Source organism: Spea bombifrons, chromosome 3 (genome assembly GCF_027358695.1).
Source record: "Spea bombifrons isolate aSpeBom1 chromosome 3, aSpeBom1.2.pri, whole genome shotgun sequence".
Taxonomy (NCBI): Eukaryota; Metazoa; Chordata; class Amphibia; order Anura; family Pelobatidae; genus Spea; species Spea bombifrons.
The window spans coordinates 62,734,582-62,754,379 of record NC_071089.1 but is presented as its reverse complement, the minus strand read 5'-3'; the positions used below and the strand labels follow the sequence as shown (position 1 = coordinate 62,754,379).

General features: G+C 38.4%; 1 protein-coding gene across 1 annotated transcript in view; it reads left to right on the top strand.

Annotated features, from left to right (window-relative positions):
• The window catches only part of FIG4 (FIG4 phosphoinositide 5-phosphatase), a 142,029-nt gene that overhangs the window by 34,640 nt on the left and 87,591 nt on the right, over positions 1-19,798 (top strand). Inside the window, exons 3-7 of the mRNA XM_053460039.1 lie at positions 7,916-8,014; positions 8,808-8,931; positions 14,608-14,764; positions 15,271-15,321; positions 18,778-18,929. Of these exons, the coding sequence (XP_053316014.1) occupies positions 7,916-8,014; positions 8,808-8,931; positions 14,608-14,764; positions 15,271-15,321; positions 18,778-18,929 (583 nt within the window). The remainder of the gene's footprint in view (positions 1-7,915; positions 8,015-8,807; positions 8,932-14,607; positions 14,765-15,270; positions 15,322-18,777; positions 18,930-19,798) is intronic.

The window sequence follows — 19,798 nt, the reverse complement described above, 5'->3', positions numbered from 1 at the left end:
TAAAGGGCCTCTGTAGGCCTATGAAGATATTCCATGTAAAATCAGCCGTTTCCTACTACAATAGTCATTTACAATGTCTGCACTGTATTTCTGATCCATTTTAACTCTGACAACAACTGACGTGCCAGGAACGTTACAGGAAAACATCCCGTTTGTGACAATTGACGTGCTTAGCATGTCATAAGTTTAAACAGGTGTAGAAAGTGGAAGCATTCAGCAATACCGAGATCTGCGGCAGGGGCCCTGTCTGATTGCTCCACGGAGGGTCAACGCGCGCCATATTAAATGTCCTATTAAAGTTGATTTACAGGGGCTTTAGGTTAACTGGGTATGTATCTGTGATGTTCATTCCTAGAATCTTCCTGTATCTTAAAGAAGAGACCATAAGGCACATTTTACTGAACCCGACATACCATATAACATACCCCTAACATTTCAGGTGTCCAAATCGGGACAGGAGGTCGGGGGCCGCAAAAGGTGAGGAGGTGGCAAAGCCAACCTAAAAATGGGCAAAGCAGGAGGTGTTGCCGTCAGCCCGCATTCCCCAAACACCAAACCCAGAAAGTGCTACTGTATATGGTCTCTCCTGTGTAAATATTAATCTGTGCAGATGGTGCTATTGATGGTGGACACTTGTTTTGGACTGCACAGAGGTAGTATACACAAAAGTAATTGAGAGTTTTGACAGTTGTATGCACCGGTAAAAGACCCAGTGGAGTGCAAACATTTGGCTAAACTGATCATTCTTATGCAAGATTCTTAGCAACTCTAACTGGACAACATACTCATGTAATATTAATATCTGATTTTGTAACATGAGCAGAGTACACTACTTGGAACTTTCTGTAAGACTTCACGTATTTCTGTTTCATATGTTAGGAATAGTCGATCATTTAGAATTGCACTCCCTTAGAAGTGAGTTTTAAAACCTAAAAGCGGGTTTAGCTTGGGTGACCACATTGTCCCAGAATCAGTGGCGTTGGCAGGGGGGTGCAGATTGAAACGCCGTACTTTTCTTTTTTGTGGAACCGAGGGAGCACTAATTGATGCAGAGGCCTCTAGCTTGGACAGATGCCTCGCTCTCCCACCTCAGAACTTCTGCAAGGTAAGTGAAATACAAAGGTGGAGAGGATAGATAGTGAGAAGTGGGGGAGAGGAGGTAGATAGTGAGAAGGGGAGGCGAGGAGGTAGATAGTGGGAGAGGGGGTATATAGTGAGAAAAGGGGAGAGAGGGGGTAGTAAGAATATTCAAATAAATATAGAGTGAGAATGAGTGAGAGAATGAATGAATTAATGTGGATGAATTGTGTGAATGAGTGAGAGAATGAGAGAATGTGTGGATGAATTGTGTGAATGAGTGGGAGTATAAATGAATCTGTATGAATTGTGTGAATAGGTGAGAGAATGAATGAATTAATGTGTGGATGAACCGTCTAAATGAGTGAGTGTACAAATTAATATGTGGATGAATTGTGTGAATCAGTGATAATTAATGGATGTGTGAGAATGCATTATTGAATATGTGTAAATGATCTGTGTGAATGAGTGAGAGAATAACTGGTTGTGTGAATTAATTGTGTGAATTAGTGAGTGACTGTAAATGTGTTTGTGTGTATCATAGATTAATAATTGATTTGTGGAAAGGCAAAGATGGCACAAGCAGGGTGTTTGAGCTTTGGGGACCAGGATGGCACAGGCAAGGTGTTTCTGAGGCAAAGATGGCACAGGCATGGGGTTAATGGGACAAAGATGGCACAGGCCAGGCTGTTTGGGGACAAAGTTGACTCATGCTGGGCTGTTTGGGGACAAAGATGGCAAGTCCTATGTGTGTTATCTGGGTGCTGGTCAGGTTCTATATGGGCAGTGTGGGCGCCAGTGCTGGCTTTGCGGTGTGCAGCCTGTGATCTATGCCTGTAATTTAGTGGTTCTTAGCTGTACCTTTATTGCTGAGTTTTTATGTGAATTCCGATTGATGTATACCTGCAAAGCTGGGTTTTTGTGTTATTCAGTTGATCCATATCTGCTATGCTATGTTTCCATACATTATTTATGTATACCTGCAAATACAGGGTTTTTATGTTTTATTCAGTTGATCAATACCTGCAGTGCTGTTTCCTTGTGTTGTTTATTTGATCTATACCCTCAGTGCTGCGTTTACATGTGATTTCCAGTTGATCTATACCTGGAATGCTGGGTTTGTGTGTTCTGTTGATCTATACCTGTGATGCTATGTTTCCATACATAATTTATATATGCCTGCAAATATATGGTTTTTATGTCTTATTCAGTTGAACTATACATGCAAGTGCTGTTTCATGTGTTTATTTGATCTATGCCTGAACTACAGTGAGTAAGTAAAAGAGGGGTATGGCTTAGTAAATTAAGGGACAAAGGAACTCTGGGGATGATTACGGTGGAGTATGTATATTATTAAATCTGAAATCAACATCGTTTCCAAGGCTTCCTAATTATTAATATATAATAGTATATGTGAATCAGTGTGTATGTGAGATATATATAAAAAATTTATTTATGTGTATGTGAGGGTGTGTATATGCGAATCAGTGTGTGTGTGTGTGTGTGTGTGTATATATATATAATATACATCTGTGTGTAATCTCATGCACTTCATAGTGTGTCCCTGAATGGCAGAAATAAAATGTGGTCAACCTAGTTTAGACACATGGCTTTCCATGTTTTCTCACTGTTTTAACATTATTAGTCTCCATATCCCCCCTCTGAGGTATAAAAAAAAAGATAATGGATTGGATAGCTGAGCATGGCAGTTGTCAATAAACCAACACCTGGTTTAGCATCATCTGTTAACCCCATGCTGAATAAACCTTAGGGAAGCAATGTGTCCTGCAGATTTCATTAGCAAATGCTGCTCTCTGGGATATTGCTGTACATTATGAATTCATAATGAATGAATTTAGATTTCACATACACTAGCCATGTGTGTCTATTTATATATATACTGTAGGGGAAAAAATCTTTAACCACAGGGATGTTGACACCCTTGTAATTTAACAATACCTGCAGTGGTCTGGATACAAAACAGGTCTGATTTTACGGTATAAATAATGTCAACTAGTTCTCTTATCTAATAGAAATAGTTGCCAACACTCCAGAATAGATGTAGAGATTTATCAAGAGGTCCGTAAGGCTAGTAGAATTGGACAGAGTGCTTTTTTATGGTGCCTGAATATGCTACTAGCCTCTGGGCTCTACTGCCCCAGTGCTCACCTCTGTGTCTTCTGTCCTCCCTGATGAGTACTGGGATAGGATGTCATATTTCCCCACACTCGGATCAGAAGGACATACGGCATCTGTTTCAGAATCCTGTGTTATCAATGGACTTGTTGGGGCGATCAAATACTGGCCCATTGAACAGCAGTGCATAGGGGAACCTGATCGCTCAGTAGAGTGATATACACCTGGTTTTCCAGCAGAGAGACTGCTGGCCCCTCTGTCCTAGATCTTGGCTGCTAAGACCATAATATGCAGCTGCATAAGGTTACATTTCTGCAAACCACAGCCACACATCCTTTTTTTGACAATGACATCTAAATCACAAATGTAAATATTGTCCTGTTACAGACACAGACCATAAGGTACAAAAATGCTTATGGGCAGTAACCAGCCCATATATGCAACTAATGTATATTGCTGTCAAATATATATATATATATATATATATATATATATATAATCTTATTGAAATTGATGTGTACATTGTATAGTATATGTTCATGTTTTTTCATCATATCTATCATATCTATCATATACCTGATATACGGTATGTATGGGAAGACAAACACTTTATACTGAACCTGAATTTGAGTATCTTGCTACAATTATTTATTATTTTAGTGTTATTTTTAGATAAAGACTAAATACAGGAGTACAGAGGAAAACATTCAGTTGTGCAACAATGAATCCCTTTCAAGGTTGAGGGCTTTTAGATTGTACCTAAAGAAAATGCAAAGTTAAGTCTGTCTCCTTTTGGTCTTAAATCTGCTTCTGTACATTAAAGTCTACAGATATATTGGTTCATCATGGATATACAGTGGCAAGAAAAAGCAAATCAACCTTTGGAATTACCCGGTTTTCTGCATTAATTGTTCATAAAATGTGATCTGATTGACATCTAAGTCACAAGTATGGAGAAACACAATGTGCTTAAGCTAATAATGATAATCCTTCACGTCTTTACTGAACACACTCATTAACCCCTTGATGACAATTGACGGTCCGGGCACGTCACCGGAAAACAAACGGTTAAGGACTATTGACGTGCCAGGACCGTCATGACTTTAAACGGGTGCAGAAAGTGATCTACGTTCGCTTTCTGCACCCAAACGGTGTTGCTGTAATGCCTCGACCTCGAGGCATTCAGCAACACCACGATCGGCACTAGGGTCCATGTTTGGCCCCTAGCCGGGGCGTCAACATCCGCCATACATTGTATGGCGGCGGACGCCAGTTTTAAAAGCGTTTAGGAGGCGATCAACGATCACCTCCTAAACTTAAATGGTGTCGCTGGAATGCCTCGATCAGGAGGCATTCAGCGACACCAAACACTTACCCCAGGATGGGCTGTGACCGCTCCGGAGAGCGGTCACAGCCGCAGCTGCACGCAATCTTCACCATCCGCAAGATGGCGGCGGCCCAGGAAAAAAAATAATAAAGAGGAAAAAGTTCGCTAGACGGTCTCCAGACCCTCTAGAGAACTCTGGCTCCACTTGCAGGTTGAATACAGGTACTGCATTCAACCATGCAAGTCAATGGAGCCCAGCTTTCTAATCACAGTGTGATTAGTAAAAATAAATTAAAAAATAAAATAAAATTAATAATAATTAGAAAAAAATAGTTAAAAAAACAGTAAAATGTAAAAATTATTTCCCACTGATCAGGGGAACCTTCAAGTTGAAAAAAATGTAAATTTTTTTTTTAAAAAAGGCAAAAAAAAAAAATATATATATATAAAATATATATTTTTGTGAGCAAGTCCTAAAATTAGCACATTAGCTCGCATGGAAAGAGTTAAAACCAATTCTCGCATGGAAAGAGTTAAAATACTGGCATATTAAATGCCCATGGGGTGTCTACTTTAAAAAAAATGCACACGTCCCAAATGTGGCCTTTTAGTTCCCCCCAAAAATTACAAACCCATGCATGTGGGGTATCACTGTACTCAGGAGATGTTGCTGAACACATATTGGGGTGTTGGGTGACAGCGGCATATACCAGGAGCTGTAAATTCATACATAAAATACTACTACTGCAACTTTGAAAAAATGCTGGTGGTAAAATGTGTGCATGCAAAGAGTTAAAATACCGGCATTTAAAATACCCTGGGGTGTCTAGTTTTCAAAAATATATGGTTTTATTGGGCACACTGAAATGGCCCAGCTCCAAGATGTACCAAATAGGGCATGGGCAGTTGCTCGCCAAATGCCAAAGTTAAACATTGAAAATGCGCATGCCCCAAATGTGGCCTTTTTGCCCCCAAACAGCCAGGCAAAATCATTCATGTGAGGTATCACTGTACTCAGGAGATGTTGCCGAACACATATTGGGGTGTTTTGTGATAGTGACATATACGAGAACCTTTTAATTCATACCTGAAGTAAAATGTGTGTGACAAAACAAATGCAAAAAAATGACTACCACAAAGTTTGACAAAGACTGGTGGTAGATATGGTGCATTTAAAATACCCTGGGGTGTCTAGTTTTCAAAAATATATGGCTTTATTGGGCATACTGAAATGGCCCGGCTCAAAGATGTACCGAATAGGGCATGGGCAGCTGATCGCCAAACGCCAAAGTTCAACATTGAAAATGCGCATGCCCCAAATGTGGCCCTTTTGCCCCCAAACAGCCAGGCAAAATCATTCATGTGAGGTATCGCTGTACTCAGGAGATGTTGCTAAACACATATTGGGGTGTTTTATGATAGTGACATATACCAGAACCTGTTTATTCATACCTGAAGTAAAATGTGTGTGAAAAACAAATGCAAAAAAAAGTCTAGTTTTCAAAAATATATGACTTGATGGAGTAAATTGCATTGGCCGGGTTCAAAGATACCCGAAATGGCACATGGGGGGAAGAATTACCAGATTTGGAAAAAAGGGCTTTGAAATAGCAAAACGCTACCTGTACTTATTGCCCCATAATGTGTAGAAAAAAGCAAAAAAAACATAAAAACATTGGGTATTTCTAAACTCAGGACAAATAGTAGAATCTATTTAGCAGGTTTTTTCGTTACCTTTTATAGATGAGTAAAAGATTTTTCAACTAAAAGCTAGAAAAAGTAATTTTTTTCTAACTTTTTCACCATATTTTATACTTTTTTAATAGTAAATAATATGATACAATCAAAGCAATGCCATCTAAAGAAAGCCCTTCTTGTCCTGAAAAAAACAATTTATAACTTGTGTGGGTTCAGTAAACGGGAAAGAAGAAAATTACAGCTTAACACGAGCAGCGCAGAAATGTTAAAACGGCCATTGTCCCAAAGGGTACAAAAAGTAAAAGCAGCCTTTGTCACGAAGGGGTTTTAAGCATTTACAGTTCTGCTGGAAAAAAACATTCTGTAGTAGATTTACAGTGATGTTTAGGGTCATTTTCTTTTGCATCACCTAACTGCAACTGAGCTTCAGCTGGTGGATTGCCATCCTGACATTATCCTGTATGATACCTTGATAAAATTGGGAATTCATTGTCCTCTTAATGATGGCAAGCTGTTCAGGCCCCAAAAGGAAGCAAAGCAGCCCCAAATCATGAGGCTCACTCCACTATACTTCACCATTGGGGTGTTGTTTTCATGTGATATGATGCCCTATTAATGCCGTATGTCGTGCAGAGTGTTCTTCCCAAACAATTCAATCTTAGTTTCATTAGTTCACAAAACATTTTTCTAGTAGTGTTGTAGAGTGTCAGTCTGCTCTTCGAAAACTTCAGGCAAACAGTGATGTTAAATTGGAGAGCAGTGGCTTCCTTCACTCTGTCCTGCCATGGACTGTTTATGCCATGCTTGTTCAATGTTTTGCATATGGTAGACTCATGAACAGAGATGTTAACCGCTTTCAATCATTCCTTCAAGCATTTAGCTGTTATTCTAGGGTTTTTTTTTTTTTTTCTTTACCTCATTGAGCATTCTGCGTTATGCCCGTGGAGTCATCTTGGCTGGGCTCCCACTTCTGGGCAGCACTAAATCATCTTCATTTATAAACAATTTATCTAGCTGTGGACTGATGAATATGTAAATTCTTCAAGATTACTTTGTAAACCCTTGTAAAAAAAAAAAAAAACAATTCTTGGTAGTAGGTTTCCTGAGTTTTATTTTATGTGAGTCATGGTTCACATCAGCAGATGCTTCTTGAGAATAGCTAACTCAAATCGTTTTTTTTTTTGTCAAATTAGGTCTAAAACACAACCCAATCCCGTTCCATTGATTGGACTTCAGGTTTGCTAACTCCTGACTAGCTTAGGAGTTCACATACTTTTTACAACCTACACTGTGAATGTCTGAATGATGCATTTAATCTGGACAAGAACAACACAAAAATGTGTGTATTATTAGTTGAAACCCATAATGTTTGTTCTTTATTGTAACTTAGTTGAAGATCATATCATATTTTAAGACAAATGTATATATAAGTGATTGTAATTCGAGAGGGTTCACTTTTGTAAAAATATATTGCGTCATGGTTATCAGGATGTGTTTACACATTACCTGAGTTGTGTACCCAGGACTGGCTTAGCTGCCCTAAAATAAGCCCATGTATTAGTAAACAGTGAATATCAAATGAAGCTTGGTAGTCTTTTTAACAGCTCTGTAAATGTGTTATTTTTAAAAAAGGGGAAAGCACATGATCTTATACATGATTTTTTTCTTTTTAATCAGAGGTATTTTCTTGTTGGAAGCAATCATGCGGAAACAAAGTACCGTGTTTTGAAAATTGATCGGACTGAACCAAAGGACTTGGTTATTATTGATGATAAGGTGAGTTCAGTGAAGTTCAGGAACATTGTGAGCCCACAGCAGTAAAAAAGAAAAATCAACAGTGTAATGTTATATTGCGCTTCCATTTGTCAGTCATGCATAACTTTCTTCTCTTTCAGGTATTAAATGTCAGTTTCCAGTTAGTAAATATGTTGTTCTTACTGTTTACATTAGGATATTCCTTTATAATGATCTGTAGTTATTCAGATGAAGTTAACCTCTTAACAAAATCTGTCTTTCATCTTTTCAACTGTAATTTCCCTTTTTAACATTCCGCTTACAAATTATGTTGTTTTTTAAGGGGAAGGTAGGACTTTCATTTAAGACAGTATTCATATATTTAACAAAATGATTATTAGGAATAAAATAATAATGATAATGATGATGATGATAATAATAATAAGAAGAAAAAAGAAAACCACCACCATGGGTGAAAAACAAGTCATACACAACTAATGCAAGTATTCTGGTCTAGACCTAGAGTGGCAGCCTCTGGGCCGCTTTACTATTGTGCAGTTGGCCTCTCTAGGGTGCCATCCCTGTCCCCTGGGCCGTCTTGCAACCTAACAATTCCTCCAACCCCAAACTCTCTTATCTGATAGTAGTAAATAACGATTGGTGTATTTCTGCGCCTATGCATATATTACTTGCCAAAGAAGTGTTCCTATAAAATATTACATATTTACAGAGTTAGCAGGTCATTTATATAAATACTGTGCCTTTAAGGTATTTTTTTTATTATTCATCATCTGGCTTTTAGCTCATTGCTCGTATTTTGTTCTTATTTCTCAAGCATGTATATACTCACCAAGAAGTACGAGAGCTTCTTGGTCGCCTTGACCTTGGAAATCGTACAAAGATGGGTCAGAAAGGCTCATCGGGATTATCTCGATCTGTTTCTGCCTTCGGTATCGTAGGTAAGTTAAATGCTAAAATAAGCTCAAACATAAGTTCTGTTCTTTCCTCATCCAGGTCATCAGAATAGCTTTTTAATATCCTTTGGCTAGATATAAAAAAGTTATTTTTCTAATGGTACCACACTTGTCAACAAGGAGATGACAATACATCTCTTTAAATTTCAAAGAAACCCCTTGAATCCGCTTCGTATCAAGTTATCAATCCCTGTGATTCCGGCAGATGAAATACAAAATATATATAAACTAAAGCTCTGCTAAGATTGGCTTGAAGCTCATAAACAAGTCTTTTGAGTTGAGTTTACTATTTTTTTTTTTTATATTTTGAGATTTGGCAAGTCATGATCATTGTGTGTCATTGGCAAGCCAAGAATAAGCTACACAATAAAAATGGAGAAAATACCTGCAAGGAACACAAAGACTGTATTGAATTGAGAGCCTAGCTGTAGGTCACACGTATTGTTTGCAAAATATGTTTTAATGTTGTAAAATTCATACAAGATCACATAAAGTCTGTATGTGCAAAATAATTTAAGGAGCAATTCTCCGATGTTTTGTCTTCACGTCTAAAAATTCTATGAGACGTGGTAACTCTTCACTGTAGGACCTTCAATTATACAGTATATTAAATTAATAATTTGTATTTTATACATTTAAAGGCTAGAATGGTAAGTCATAGCTTCATGTATATTCATGGACCATGCCTGGGCATCCCTGCCTGGGAAGCTGCTAGCCACACTAAGGTAATGATCTCCTTATGTTCATAAGTGGACTGATACATAGGCTTTTTGGTCGTATGGTGAATCTACCCCAGACCAGCTACTTGTGTTCAAAAGTAAAAGATAATAATAAAAAAAAACCCTGTACAAAACGTGGAAAGAAAATGAATGCCTTTAGTGAGCTGCACCACTTGGTGTTCTCCCCCACCCTGGGGATCAAAGGTCAGAATCCCCTTTATGCAATTTCATTTTGTGCTTGTCCCTTCAGCTCATTGCCTTGCAGATGTTTTGTCCCTTAAAAAAAAAAAAAGAAAAAGGTAAATGGTAAATAGGTATTCTGGATTATTGTAGCATAGGTATATAACAATAAATTGGACTTGATTGCTTTTTTATTGGGCAGTGTAGATGAGAGTGGCACACAACCATATATAAAAGCTCACGATTTTCTGCTTTATGTTCTATGGATAACGCTTATCCTGGATTACACTAGTACAGTATTTGCCCTCATGTCATTCATTTAATGTTGCTTTTGTTTGTCCCTAATGATATATGATTTGTTCTATACCTGGGAGTTTAATGGAGCTCGCATTCATATATCAAATATTTACCATTAAAAATGAAGTTGTACTGAGTCACCATTAGTGATTGTTTTGTCAAAGTTATTATGACAACCATTACTTACCAGCAGGTAAGAGTTAAGCCACCTATGGACAAGAAGGGATTCCCGCTGTGATACAAACAGCGGTGATGCTCTGATATCATTAAATCAAAACAAAGTATGAATGACTCCAGACTGTGTAAGCCTGAGAATCTACCCATTGGCCATGAGGCATCAATATTAATGTATAAAACCCTGAGACTTATTATACAATGCTACCAGTTCCAGGCTAAGCAATTTACATTAGGCACAAAAGACTACTAGTGCCTAAACATGGTCAATGGAAAAATCAGAAATGGGTGGAAAATAAATTGGAACAGGCAGGGCTACCATTAAACCCTTTGTACGGCATGCCTATTTTGCTGCGCTGATTGGCACAGAGGTTGGCTAACAAGCACACAATTGTAAAATATGAAAGCTGGGCTGTCTTGCCATTAGCTTTAGTGTTCAAATGCGGGTCTATTCTGAAATGAAACAAAATGTACAAAGCACATGAATGAAATGAATGCTACCAAGCAGTTAGATTGGATAAAAGTCACTAGCAGATACTATACACATCAGAAGATTTTTCAGTAGGGGAACATTTTTGTCCCCACAGTCTTTCTAATTTGTCGTATTTCAAGAGATGCATTTATCTTTTCCTCTTTCATGGATACGTGTGTCTTTTTTAAGCAAAGCTTTAATGATATTTGAACCTATGAATCAAATATTTTTGAAGATACAATGGCAAGTAGCACAAAAGAGATTGCCTTGATAAGTGTAAGTATTGTGGAGTGACTAGCACCTTTGCTTTAAGTGTGTATGTGTTTATTAGCAAAAGGTTTAGAGCAAATATAATGCTACCGACAAAAAAAGATTTATAGTTTTTCATTTCTAAGTACCGGTATTTTCATTTGCTTAACATTTTGTGCTGGTTACAATTGCTCTCTGAGACAACTCCTTTTACTGTAGTATAAGAAGAGGGTTCTAATGAAAGCCTAATGAAGCCTTTGCCCAAATCTTGCAAATCTTTGCTTTGTAGAACTGTTATGATCAATTATCATTAAATTTTTATGTATTTTTCAACCTTGTGTCAGACCTATAAAAAAAACACAAATACAACTTTTTCTATGTATAATCATACATAAAATATACCGTATTTGCTCGATTATAAGACAAGGTTTTTTTCAGAGCAAATGCTCTGAAAAATACCCCTCGTCTTCTTATCGGGGTCGTCTTCTAATCAGACCTCAAATAGAGGTCTGATTATGAGACTAAGATCCAGATCCCCCTCACCGCTGCAGGGGACCTGGATCCTCCTGTCTCCCCCCCCATTTAACACCCCCCCACACACACTTACCGGTGCTTCCTGCTGTATTGCCGGGGCAGCGGGTTGACGTCTACGCAATCTGCGTAGACAACGTCCGCTGCAGCCGGAAGGAGGTGTGGCTAGCAGCGGGGGTTGTCTGCGTCCGTCGTGCATACCTTCCCCGACTGTCAGAGATCTGAGTTCTGGTGCACCGTGCACCGGTGCGGGGAACTCTGATCTCTGACAGCCGGGGAAGGTATGCGCGACGGACGCAGACAAACCCCCGCTGCCAACTCCACCTCCTTCCGGCTGCAGCGGAAGGAGACGTCAACCCGCTGCCCCGGCAATACAGCAGGAAATTGGAAGCACCGGTAAGTGTGTGTGTGTGTGTTAAATGGGGGCATAGGGCATTTCTGGAATGCCTTATACCCCTATATGCCACTCTGGCACTTAGGGGGTTAAAAGGCATAGTATGGGGCAGAGTGGCATATAGGGGTATAAGGCATTTCTGGAGGCAGAGTGCTCTATACAATGCCTTTTAATTCCCTTAATGCCACTCTGCCTCCTGGAATGCCTTATACCTCCCTATATGCCACTCTGCCCCATAATATGCCTTTTAACCCCCTAAATGCCAGAATGGGATATAGGGGTATAAGGCATTTCTGGAGGCAGAGTGGCACATAGGGGGTCAAAAGGCATACCATGGGGCACAGTTGCATATAGAGGGTTAAAAGGCAAATCATGGGCCACAGTGCCATATTGGTGTGGCAAGCCCGGGGACAGGTTGGAAAATACAAGGAAATAAAAACAAAAAAAATATTTTTCTCAATCATAGCTTTTATTAAAAAAAATAGTTTACATGAATTAACATTTACTGGTAAAACTTTTTTCCTTTAGGGTCGTCTTATATTCAGGCTTTTTCTTTTTTCCCTAAGTTAATATTCAGATTTTGGGGGGTCGTCTTATAATCAGCAAATACGGTATTCCCCAATGTATACCATATAAAATATATAAAAATAATTTAGTGAGTTAAGTGAATACCCGTGCTACTATATAAGACTACCCCTTTGCTGCAGAACACATACCAGGCATGTCATGAGAATTTGTCCCTAGAGGACTAACAACGTACCTGTTAATAAATCTACCATGCTGCCACAGTAGTGGCGATCGTGGGGCCGCTGCTGCTGCCTGCCCGGAAGTGTTGGCAGACCAGCAATAGTAAGATAGCCTCTGAATTGAGACTTTACTCTGCAATCGCTAGGTTTAACGATGATCTTGTCCCACCTACCCTAGGTAGCTTCATGGACAAAGCCGTCGACCCTCCCCTGCTCAGCCTGCCCATCTCTGACATCACAGAAGTGGCATTGCCTTTAGGGACTTCTAGTTTAAAGGGACCTCACTCCCTCACACCTATCACACAAAACACCTCACAACTGAACTGGTTCGGGAACCATTTTCATAGTAAAATATGACGGTTTTTTTTCAAATGTTTTCCTTATTTTTATTTATTATTCATATTAAATGTTGGACTATACTTCTAAAAATGGTATCAAAAGAAGCCTCTATGTGTCCTTGAAAAAAACAATATATAATTTGTGTGCAGAAAAATAAAAAGGAGAATCATGGTTAAGGAAACATCGTGTAAAAAATGCTGAAAAAGTCTCAGGTTGTTTGGCACAAAACACCCTCAGTAAATAAGGAGTTTAGCTAGATACCCTTAGAACAATGACACCAACAAACAAAAAGCACAGTGTACATGTAAATATTGTTTGTTAACTGTAGTTTAAATGTTGACAGCTCCTCTTTAAAGAGGTATTGAAATAAATCAAATTTGACACAGTCTTCTGCTGTTTTGAATTTAAATACGCCTGGCGAAGCACTGTTTTTTGTGTCACATCTATGTTGGCTGAACTCTTAGTTCTATTTAGCTCCTAAGGTAAACAAATCTAAATTGTGATTTCTGGCACTTCTTTTTTCTGCTTAGTCTGTTAATGCGAAGCCGCAGCTCCCCAAAGCAGTTTCTATGCCTTTGGTAAACAGCCACTACTGTTGTTACATAAAGAAGTCATACCAGGTAGCAGTGCTTAGCAGATGACAACACGGCTCACACGGCCACAACACAAATCCAGCCAATCAGAGTACACAGTATGGCCTGGTCAACACGATTTACAGCCATGTCACATGGAAGGTGTGTGAAAACCACATCTAATAATTCCAATAACCGACCTTCTACCCTAGGTTTTATTTGAATTCAGTTATATGGATTACTTATTAAACAAAATACTGTTTTTCTATTAAAAACTCTCTGTTAACTAAGTTAACTAGATCTACCTGATTGAAATAGAGCTATATTAAGAGGAAACTGCTTGGATTGATGGCTCTCATTTTATTATTGTTGGTATTGGGTAATAATTGTTTGTGACTGCATATAAAATGTATTCTTCACAAGCTTACATACTTCTCAAGTGTCTCATTACATACTTCTCAAGTGTCTGATATTTAGGCACTCATCCCGCTGAAGTGCATCACAGGATCTTCCCTGACCCGTGAAATCGATTGAAATCTATGCTTTTTCTGCATCTAATGCGTGGTCTTCTTGCTATATGTTGAATCAGAGCTGCGTGATATGATATCATATCTCGGCTTTCTGCTTCAAGACATCACAGTGTAAATTGACAGATAAGGTAGGTGGATGGCTGTGCCCCACCTCCTCCGCAACAAAGGTGTCCCACTTTGGACCCCTGAAATGTTAGGGGATATGAGCTTATCTCCCTTAATCTGTAGCTGCCATTGTTAGGTGCTTCAGTACAATATGTAAAATGTATTTTTTACTGATCACGTTTCTTTGACATAACAAAGATTTTAGTGACTATATATAAAGGAAACCACACGGCTAACAGCAAAATGTACAGTACTTTAAGCAGATGCTTTTGAATCCCTTTCTATTCAATAGAATTATTGTTTAAGGTCTTAAAGTAGTACTTTGATTTCGCCCTTTCTTTAAACCTCCACAGGATTCGTGCAGTTTTTAGAAGGCTATTACATCGTGCTGATCACCAAGAGAAGAAAAATGGCTGACATTGGAGGACATGCAATATACAAAATAGAAGATACTAACATAATCTATATTCCTAATGACTCTGTACGTGTCACCCATCCTGATGAAGCCAGGTAGCCTATTCTTCTACTAAAAACATATGTGTACTATTGGTATCTCAAGATTATTTTAGGCTTTACAGACACAGGTAATATGAGAGGGCCCAAAAGTCCACCATCACCAACTGGTTGCGGTCTGAGGCAAAAGAAACAGCTGGCCTGGAGCTAGGATTAACTTAAGAGCCACAGCAGCTGTCTCTTGGGCCACACAACATCCTTCCTAATGCCTTCTCCCTCATGCCTTGTGCACCACCTTATTTGTTCTCCTTCCATCTTTTACGTAATTAAACTGCCCCTAGTTGATTTTCCACGGCCTATAAAGGAGAGCTGCTGTTGTGCTCAAAACTCTAGGGTAGAAGGGTGTGTGGAGCAATAAACAAAAAATAACCTTCAACTATGTTTATTTAATTTTGTGTTAAACACATAGGTACACACTTTGCAATGACCCTCTACAAACCTTTGCCAATGCGTGTTTGGTGCATGACTGGTGTAATACTTTTTGCGTGTGTTTTATTTTCTAGGTATTTAAGAATTTTTCAAAATGTGGATCTGTCCAGCAACTTCTACTTCAGGTAAGTATCGCTTACTATTTTTGTAAAATGTGTATGTTCTCGCATAAAAGATGGCTACAAACAATATGTGTTGCTTCTCACCAAGAAAATCAATACATTTTGTACAGAAACCAAATAAAAGGTATATTTGTTGTGCATACCTTGACAATATATAGAACATAAGTCATGTTAGTGAATTGTTTGTCACATAATTGATTTTAGAGAAAAAAAAATTAAAAATGGTTTTATCAACCAGTGTTATGGTATTGCTCAATTTCCATTGGTTCCTATGGTAATATACTGTATATGTAAACCTAGATTGATTTAGTGTATATAACTTTAAAATGCAGGATATACAGTTGAATAAGTGACATATCTCCTTTAAGCTTAGTAATATGGTAAGCTTCCATGCAAAACATTTTTTTCCAAGGACCATTAGCAGACGGGGAGATCAGGTTTGAGTTTAAGGTAGGATGACAACATCGGGAAGAAACATTGAGAAGAAACCGCAGAAAGGCATATAAGCACCCAGGAATTCTGGCATCTCTGCCTGCTTTATTGAATTTATTTTTGCTGACTATGTCTATTCAAAATGATATATTGTACATTATAGAATCTGACCTTCTGTCAGGAAAGAACAACAACAACAAATGTTTACATCCTCTTTTGTAAGACTATGAAATAATGAATACTGAACACCCACAGTGAATTGTGTTTTATACATTTTGTGTTCTTACTTTCTCTAAAGTTGTATGTAGTTTACGGGCAAAAATGTAGTCTACCTGTGTAATAATTGGTAAGTACTTCGGTCAGTGAGAGATCCTTTTGATAGAAATAACACAGATTTACAATTGTGTGAAAAAGGAAGTACACCCTCTTTGAATTTTATGGTTTGACAGATCAGGACAGAACAACAATCATTTACTCCTTAGCAGGTCTAAAAATGAGGTAAATACAACCTCAGATGAACAACAACACATGATGTATTACACTGTGTCATGATTCATCTGGATTTGTGTCTGTGAGTGGCCTCACAAACCTCAGTTTGCACCAGGGTTGCTCTGGCCATCAGGGTAATGATGTGCTGTGTGATGTGCTGCAAATTATGTTGGTTGCTGTGTGGCCACAGGCTAGATACGCAAGTCCGCTTGCTGTGGAGTGTAAGAGTGTAGTGTGCATCCACATAAATCAACAACAGGGTGCCTGCATATTATTGACTGCTGGCCTTAAAGTGCAAGTCCCAATATTAATACAAAGTGCAACCTTGATTTGCGCAGTTGCTGCCACTAAAAACTTTAGCTCTGCCTGCAACTCCTTTCCAGCTACTGGTTGTTTGCCTTCACTGAATGCCAGGTTTGCTGCTTCAGTGATCCCAGCCTACTCTTCAGTCGATCAAAACAGAAGTGTCTCAGGTGCAGTTGGCATTCTTCGTACCATTTATCTATCTGAGCTTGACGGCCACACACAGAGATTATAAGAAAAACGACCCAAAAAGAGATATCACTAAAGCCAAAATAGTCAGTGCACAACAGTAGGTGCTTCTGAGTTTATTCATCAGCCATACAATGAGCTCTGTAACATTGGTTTTTCCGAACAGCGACTCTTAGTATTTCAAGGGTTAAAAGCAGGCCTGATTCCCTCTGCTTGCACCAGCAGAAGCTGCTAAGTGAGGAAGAATCAAGTTATCCATTCACAATTATTTAATTTTATTACTCAAACAGGTCCACATTTCAAGGTCAATTAAGGTAACTCACATACGTATGCCATTAGCAGGGTTTAAAAGCCAGAGAAAGATTAATAGTTAGAATATACATGTGAGGACAATGCAGTGAGAAGTGTGAAAAACTCCATAAAAACCAATGAAAACCCGAATGCTATAAGAAGAATAATAAAAACATAATGATCAGACAAGAAATCTCTAATGAAGCTATTTTCCCCCCCATATTCTCCTACTCCTGGGACTAGATTCTATTATCTGAAATAAAATGTTTTGCTTTTTTAAAGTATTATTTTGCAGACTCTGGGACAAATCGTATCTAATTACCAGAGATACATCCGTCATGGTTAATAGAGTAAAGACCATGATAAAAAAAAAGCTAATTTTACGCAATGTGGAAAATGTACACACGCTCAATTTTTACTTTACAGCACTGTACACTTGGCAACCATGGCCAAAATTCTACCTTCTAAAATCTAGAAAATTGTGAACTGTATTTTTAAAGCATTCTTATTCCGTTTGGTGTTCTCTGCTTTTTAAACCTGGGGACCCATTGCTATTTGACCTACCTCTCTGATAAGGTCATGTAAAAAACCCCTTGCGCACTAGGACACACATCACACCAATTTATTCACGCCAGGGAAGGTGTCAGTATTTTATTCACACAGTTGTATCCTGTTGCTGTACATGCTATTCGGGAAATACAGTGGGTTCATTCAAGTATAAATAACATTTACAAGGATAACCAAGTATAATCTGGAAAGTGTACTAGGTTCTGGCCGACCAATATGATTAACATTTCATACACAGATACATTTCTCTCATCAACTTGATGAAATACTAAATAATTGGTCTTCGCTGGAATAGTGATCCCCATCAAATGCATCGGCCTTTTGGGTATGTGCACTGCAAACCCCATGCCAAGTAACAATGCCTTAAATGCCCATAACGCACAAACAATAGTAAATTCAGTTACAGTTGACATGTCGACTGTAGTAGCAGAATCACAAGAAAGGACTGTACCTTGCTCTTATTATCAATGATCACCAGATATCGCAGTCACAATTATGAATGTTTTTTTTCCCCATTGTGAATGGGTCAGCCACATGATTCAAACTAGTGTTATTATTGAGGTTATATTGTAGTAGGGTTGTGTGTACTAGGTATAGTAGGGTTGTGAAGGTTTAATGGGAACACATTTAATTTTGTATCATTTAAAAAGTACCTAAAGTACTACCTAAAAGTATTAAAGACTGAATCCTAATATACCTTTTTAGTCCTTATCAGGTAAAAGGCAATAGGTGCTGTATCACTCCCACTACTGCACATAAGGGTTACTTTGCTATTATTTACTGGGAGGACCAAATAACACCCTAAGTAGGTACAAGGGTACAGCGTTGACAGTGAGCTGGTAATTGTTGGTGTCCTCCTATGTATTCGGTAACACCAGATTATGTTTAACTTGGTCACATGGTATGTTCATTGTACATGTGGAAGATTGTGTAGTAATGATGGCTTTCAGCAAATTTAGTCTAGTAAATTGTATACGGTCCAATGGAAATGGCCATCAGTCGTGGTTTTCTCATCGACCACTGTGTCAACGAGAACAATTCAGAAGACACGGTATGACAAATGCCAAAAAGCAGCGATCCCCAACGCTAAAGTAGTAAAAAGTCATTGTATGTGGATGGCAGCTTAGGCTGGCATTACTGCCATGTTTCTTCCCAATTGATAATTGTTTTCTACTTTTTCAATTCTAGCTACAGCTATGATCTAAGCCACTCGCTGCAATACAATCTTACCCTCTTGAGACTGCCTACTGAGATGTTAAAGACTGAGACAGCAACACAGACTCGACAGGAAGGTTACGATATCTTTGAGGACGAGGAATTGAGTAACCATGGTGGCAGTGGTGAGTGAATTTCTTGGAACTGTTCATTTAAATGGTATGACATTTGGCAGTGTACACTTGAAGAGGATATGGTACGAAGTGGTGCTAGTGGTTGCACACACGTAAAAGTACTTATAACGAAATTGTATTTTTCAATATAAAATATTGTCATTCTACATCATCTCCTTTACAGTTTGAAAATAAAAGTTGGTCTTTAAAATAAGTTGAAATGGAAAAAAAAGAAATAGCACTGGTGATTGCTGACACCCATGTTTAGTATCTGTTTCGTGTGAAAAAATATAACCACTGCAAAACTTATTTGTTAACATGATTTTTAAAAGAAAACAACGTGCTAAAGGAAGAAGTAGCACTTTTTTGCATATCTTACTGTGAAGAAACAGTTATTTTTTATTATAGCATGAGCTATTTTTTTGTTTGGGGAACAAATTAAAAATAGAGGAATTGATACAAGGACATTGCTTGAGTCTGTTGCAAATGAGCTTTTATTTTAAGTCTTTTATAGGGCAGTTACAATGATACTTTACAAAATAGTGTCTCTCCTGGGTGATACTTTATATCGGCCTTTCCCGATACACCTAAATTGTCACTACCTTGTAGGTATGTTTTCTATGCCCATTATGAGTGTGTCACTGTCCTTTCTTCTTCAGTGGAGTGAGAACCGGTAGTAATTCTCACTGATTTCTTGCCTCACTTATAGGATCTCTGGGTACACTGTATTTCTTGACATTGAAAAGCCTATGCATAGCTGGTTGACAGAGCTTTGTTCTGTTTCTTGTTTGTTCACATATATTAATCTATCACCCATACGCCCAGTAGACAGATCTGATTTCTTGACAATGTGCTCGAGAGTACCCAGGTGTACTGATACA